Source organism: Medicago sativa, chromosome 3, assembly GCF_051527215.1.
Source record: "Medicago sativa cultivar Bolivia chromosome 3, Bolivia_mono, whole genome shotgun sequence".
NCBI classification, from domain to species: domain Eukaryota; kingdom Viridiplantae; phylum Streptophyta; class Magnoliopsida; order Fabales; family Fabaceae; genus Medicago; species Medicago sativa.
In genome coordinates this window covers 2407995-2414306 of record NC_140751.1, presented here as the reverse complement: position 1 = coordinate 2414306, position 6312 = coordinate 2407995, and the positions used below count along the sequence as shown (strand labels likewise).

The 6312-nt window shown below is 34.6% G+C and overlaps 1 protein-coding gene across 1 annotated transcript; it reads right to left on the bottom strand.

Moving 5' to 3' along the window:
- Positions 1–300: 300 nt before the first annotated feature.
- On the bottom strand, positions 301–3630 carry LOC146934861 (protein NRT1/ PTR FAMILY 5.10-like). Its single transcript, XM_085750113.1, has 4 exons — positions 3450–3630; positions 3132–3349; positions 2093–2580; positions 301–1607 (listed from the first exon to the last, which is right to left on the bottom strand). Exons 1-4 carry the CDS (start codon positions 3571–3573, stop codon positions 794–796), a joined length of 1644 nt encoding a protein of 547 aa, XP_085606239.1. The 5' UTR covers positions 3574–3630; the 3' UTR covers positions 301–793.
- Positions 3631–6312: the final 2682 nt, after the last annotated feature.

Below are 6312 nucleotides of genomic sequence, written 5' to 3'. Positions count from 1 at the left end.
TGTTGGATTCATCATGATGAATATTTTCAAAATATTAAATTTTCATAATTTTTTCTAATAGATTATTAAAGATATTTAAGTTCAAAATTGTGCATTGACATACGTGACAAAGTCAACTAGGTCATGTAATATGGGACGGAGGGAGTACCATTTTTCAATTAATAGTAAAGTTAGTTTTTTTTTATTTTTTTATAAGGGAATTTATTTGTACAAAAAAAGAGACAGAAGTTGTTGGTTAGTTAGAAGGCCGTTATTAGTTGATCATGGTTAGTTGAGTTCTCAAAAACTGTTAATAGATACTTGTGTAAATAAAGGTGCTCATAGAAGAATAATCATAATTTCATGTCATCCACATCATGTCGATTGTAGAGAAACTTCTCAAGTTCTACTTTCATTCCTCCTCCAACTCTAATGAATGGGAGAAGTTACCTGCATACTTTGGTCCAGATTGATTGAAAGGCATTAATCATCATGAGATATTTTTTGAACAACTTCATCATCATGAGATATTATTACAATATTACAAAACAAAACATCCTCGTAAAAGAAGGTATCTAGCTATCATTACATAGCAACTTACAAGCTTAAACAGAAACCATATAAAGTATAAACCATTCAGTTCATTATTTCACTTACAAATTTGCCTTTATTAGTCTTGCATCATATGTTTCCAAAATGGATCAACACGTGGTGCAATGTCTTATCAGTGAATTTACAAATATACAATGGTCCACTGAAATTTGAAATTCTTTTCCAGCAAAAAAGTTTCTCCATATGCTTCCAGTTACTTACTCTATGTGCTTGTTCTCTTATAAACATATGATTTTGAGAAAAACCAGAAGGCGGTTAATCCCACTGCACTAAGAGCAGCCAGAAAAGCATAGAAATAATCAAGATGTGCACGATTAAGATTACTTGCAAACCAGCCATCATGTCCATCTTTACTTGTTCCTTTTTGAATAGCAGAGATGAGAAAGCTACTCAGAAAGCTCCCAAGCCCAAAAATACTTAAATAGAGGGAAAGACCCACACTTCTTAATTCATCCGGGACCTGATCATAGAAAAATTCTTGCAGACCTACCATTGTAAAGACATCAGATACTCCAAACAAGACATATTGAGGAATCAACCACCAGATGCTCATAGGTATTGTCACATCTGGCATATCAATTAGCCCATGATCACGAGCCACTTTGAGTCTTTTCATCTCGACAAAAGCTGCAATTACCATAGAAATTACAGAAAAAAGAATTCCGGCTCCAATTCTCTGTAGCATAGTGATGCCAGATGGTTTGCCAGTAAAGGTTCTTGCTATAGGAACGATAATACGGTCATAGACAGGAATAAAGAGAACAATAGAGAGACTGATAAAGGATTGAAGAGAAGCAGGGGGTACATAAAAACCAGGCAAAATTTTCCTGTCCAATGTAACACCTTGTTTGGTAAAGAAGGTAGAAGACTGAGAAAACACAATGGCAAAAATTAAACTCGTAGCCCATATTGGAACAAGCCTGAGGATTGCCTTTGCTTCTTCAACCTCAGAGACACTACAGACTTTCCCCTTTTCCTTTGATCCGTTTGATGCAATTAATGCTTTGTTTAAGAAACTGCAATATTTCAGTGTAATTGTAAGACAAAATTATTTCCCAATACAAATGTAAGAATATACAACATGAGAATCTCATATATCGTGAATATGGTAGAAATTGTATAATTCATTTAGGACAGAGTATTACTATCATGGTTCTTACATGGTTGAGAAAAGTATTCATTTGCAATTAGAAAGACATACAAATTTATGAAACTAAGTTACAGAAAGAAAAGTTCAATTCTAACATGGTAAACATAAACTATTTTTATGCACTAGTTGCGTCACACAACAATCACTATAACTTGATATGACTACTAGGAGAAGGAAATCCATTTTTTTTTCTTCTAAAACTCGGTATCCGAGAAGGAAATCCATTTAATTAGGCCAAAACAAAACTATGGAGGGAAAATGGGGTCTCCTTATTACATGATGCTAAGTGAAATTCCACTTCATCAGTTTAGAAGAATCCACATTGTATTGAATGAATAGTTTTATATTTACCTAAACTGTTGAGAAGGTTGGTGAGGCAGAGAAGGATGAGGTTCCTCTTCTTCAGTAGTTCGGAAGTTGCGGAGGGCAGCAGTAAACACTCTACCAATTCTCGAAAAAGGCCCCCGTTGTTGATTCCCTGGAATGCTAAACCGGTATGTCCAAGTTCCAAGTGAGAAAAGAGACAGCGCAATTATCATAGCAATGCAAGGGATGCCAAAACCAAGAACCCAACCAACATTATCCTGAACATAGTTCAAGATGGAAACAGTAACAAGGAGACCTGCAGTAAAGGTAAAATACCACCAATTGAAAAAGGAGCTTCTAGACCTGCGTTCCTGCGGGTGGTTGATATCAAACTGATCAGCACCAAATGCCTGAACACAAGGCTTATGTCCACCTTGTGCAAATGCAACAAGATATAAAGAAAAGAAGAACAATATTGCTTGGCCGTCGCCATCCGAAGGCAGTGTAGCCGACAACGTCAATAAGCTCAGTGCCTGCAATGAGATCAATGAGATTTATAATCAACCAAAATGTGTTTGGCACGGTAACACAACAAGGGCATGTATGGATTGCCCTATTTTTGAGCTTATGCAAAACAGCCCATGCAAATAAATAAGCTTTTATGGATTATTGATAAGCTTGTCAAAGTAGTTTATGGTAAAACAACTTATGAAGATACAATTTTCGTTAGTGAAAACTTATGAATTAACATAAAAACTTATTTATTTGTAAAAGCTCAAAAATAAGTCAATCCAAACAGTCCCCAAAACAAACTATTTATAATACAAATTGTTTGTAAGGCCTAGTTCAACCGGCAATACTGATGTTGTTAGTGTTGAGAAGCATGGCAACAATGAGAGAAATAAGAAATTTGAAATCAATAGAACGAAATTGATTGATTACAATGTGAATAGATTGCATGCTATAGTAACTAATATAACTAACTAGCACTAATTATAATTAACAAGTAACTACCTTAATCAATACTAACAAAACGCTAAACAGTTGTGTGTGTGAGAGTTTCAAGCAGTGATTACGAACTAACCAGAATGTAAAGAAGGGAGGCGATAATGATGGTGCGGTAACGGCCAAGAAAAGAATCAGCAAGAAAAGCACCAAGCAGAGGGAGCAAGGAAGCTGTTCCAGACCAGATGTTAACATTCTCGGCTGCAGTTGCAGTGGATTGACCAAGTGGGCCAGTCAAATAATTGATCAAGTTTGAATTGATTCCATAGTAAGCAAACCTCTCAGCAACTTCCACACCTATAATAGTAGTTTTTGTTTGAAAAATAAATTGAATAAATCATCATAAGTAAGAAGTGAATTGAATAAATCATATATCAGATTAGTTTAGTTTACTTACTTATAATGAAGGCAGCAGCTCTCCAACCACCAGAGGAAGATCGCAGGACAGAGCGACCCTTGAAGTCGACTACGCCGTCTACCGTCTCCAACAGCAGCGGAGTTTCACAATCGCCGCCGGCCATTTACTGCGCAGGGCGGAAGTGATGATTAAGCCAGCGAGGTCATATCCTATCCACCTTGTTTTTTATTTTCACATGACCACCATACCATTTAACATTATTATTTTCGCATAACTACCATACCATTTCAAATTATTCTATGATAATTTTCAAATGGAAACAAATTAGTAGTTTATTGTGAGGAAATTGTGAATTAAATTGAATATTATATTTTTATTTTCATAGTGTGATATCTAAGTGGATCTAAAGTGTTAGTGAGTCATAGTTGTATAAACTATTAAAATAAAAATAAAATTAAAGGGTGAATATGTTTCTATTTTATTTTATAAAGAGGGAATTTTTTTTTTATTAAATCAAAATGAAATATATTAATCACACAAAGGTTCTCCCCCATAAAAAAATGCACATGAATGACTAAGAGAACCAAACACACACTAAGAGAACAAAGTTTTAATCACACAATTCTATCAAAAGTTGAACCAAACACACACTAAGAGAACAAAGTTTTGATTACAATACAAGAATTCACTCAAAGGGGGCTAAACCCAAATACATCAAAGGATTAATCCACAAGTAACTAAGATCTGAAGTTAAATTTGGATTTTTTTCCTTTTCTTTCAACCAGAAAAAAGAAAACAATTTTACTTTATCAAACACATGATCAATTGACTCCACCGGTTGTAGGAAACAAAGGTGGTTCATTTCCTGCTAGATTCTCCATACACAAGCGAGTCAAATAGTATGAAATTAATGACGGATTTTGTTGGAGAAACCACCAAGTACGCCGAACAATAAAGCGCGGTCACATAAATGGAAAGTGTTCACAGAATGAATACCCAACCATTGTCTATCTAGTAACCAAATGCTTTAAAAAAATTTGACATCCCTCCTTCAATTTTTTTTTTGACATCCCAAAAATAAATGATCGATGTTTTCATCAAAACCGCAACAAGAAACACATATATTTAGATTTTGTTACATAATTCCTTGTCTTACCAAGTTATCTTTAGTTGAAAACCGATTTCATAACGACCCCCTGATGAGTCTATATTTAGTCTATTTTTATGCGTTATTTAGTTTCGTTTTAATTAGATTTAGTTTTATTTTATTTAAATATTATTTCCTTTTTGAACTATTTTACTTCAATTGCATATTTTATATTTCAGGAACAAATATTGGATGGAAGGTGTCTTGGAGCAAGAGAAAGGAGTCTGGAGCTGATTTGGAGCAAAAATACGAAAGATTCGGAAGAAAAATATAAAGCCCCCAAGTCAGAAGCTTGGCACGGCCCGTGCCAATGTTGGCACGGCCGTGCCACCTCCCAGGACTGCTTTTGCTGCTTTTGCTTGAAGGCCAAGTTACCCTATTTTAGTTTTACCGGAATGCCCTTATAGTTGCTTAGATTTTAAGTCAATTGTAAAGCTATAAATAGAGTATCTCTCCATCACAAATATTCATCTTTTGTTCTTGGAAATAATATGTGACAATTGTTTCTTTGAATAAAAGTTCACTTTTATTTTATTGTTCTTTTATTTTATGTTCTTCTTCCTCTTCTTCTCCATATCTACAATGAACGTTAGTGAGTAGATTTCTTTGTCTTGGGATTGTTGGATAAGTCTAATGACGTAATCCGGATCAAGCCAAGCCTTAAACCATAATTTTATGTAACCCTAATTTCTAATCTAAATTCACCGCTTTAACATGAATTAACCATTATCAAACTGTGGAAGCGAACGCGGAGGGTTTGATAATTGTTAATTCATTATCTCAAATATCAATTCATAAAGCGAACGCGGAACTTTGATATTCGAACAAGTGAATTTAGACAAGGTTTGCGAAACATGAGAATAGTCTAGCAAACCTTGAGACATATAAAGTTTCGATCTTCAAGGGTCCCAAAGGCAATCACCCATGAGAATAGGTGTGGTTGTTGGAGGGATACACTCACTGACTTCGAGAGAAGCTTTGATACGCTTAAGAGAAACTTGTCTTTAGAAATTGGGACTAACGTAAGATTATAAGTTTAAGGGTTTGCTTGCGAAGGATTTGTCATTAGGATGAACCAATAATCCCAAGGCTCCTTTTATCTTATTATTGTTATTTTCTCTTATTTAAAAACCCCCTATTTTATAATCTTTCTTCTTTTCTAATCATTCTCTAAAAGTTAATCGAATTCATAACTCCCTAGCGGAACGATACTCTTTTACTACTATTACTTCGATAGACCGTGCACTTGCGGTTTGGCCTGTCAAGTTTTTGGCGCCGTTGCCGGGGAGTTATTGAAATTTGATTAACTTTTTAATAGTGGTTAGACAAAAAAAAATCTTTATTTTATTTTATTTTCTTTTTATATTTGTTTCCAAAAAAAAAGTTATAAAAGTAAAAAAATATCTCTATCTCTCTCTCTCTCTCTCTCTCTCTCTCTCTCTCTCTCTCTCTCTATTTTATTTTATTCTGTTTTATATTTAACTGTTTTTATTTCAGGCATGGCTCAAAACATTTATCATTGGACCTTTTCCCCCGTCTCACCACCTTGTAAAGCTTATGAAATATTTGGTCATACTGGTGTTGAATGTCAACTAGGTAGTGTTGTTAGAAGTCCTGAGCAAGTAAACTATGCTCAATATAACCAAGGGTTTAGGAACAATCAAATTTTTTTTCAAACCCCTCAACATCTTTTTGGACAACAAACATCACCACCCGGTTTTGCAAACAACCAAGGAGTCCCTCAAAAATCCGACT

Coding starts and splice junctions, on each gene's coding strand:
- LOC146934861 (XM_085750113.1), bottom strand. CDS start 3,573: ATGGCCGGCGGCGATTGTGAAACTCCGCTGCTGTTGGAGACGGTAGAC. Junction 3,350..3,449: donor AGCTGCTGCCTTCATTATAA/GTAAGTAAACTA, acceptor CTACTATTATAG/GTGTGGAAGTTGCTGAGAGG. Junction 1,608..2,092: donor CAACCTTCTCAACAGTTTAG/GTAAATATAAAA, acceptor GAAATATTGCAG/TTTCTTAAACAAAGCATTAA.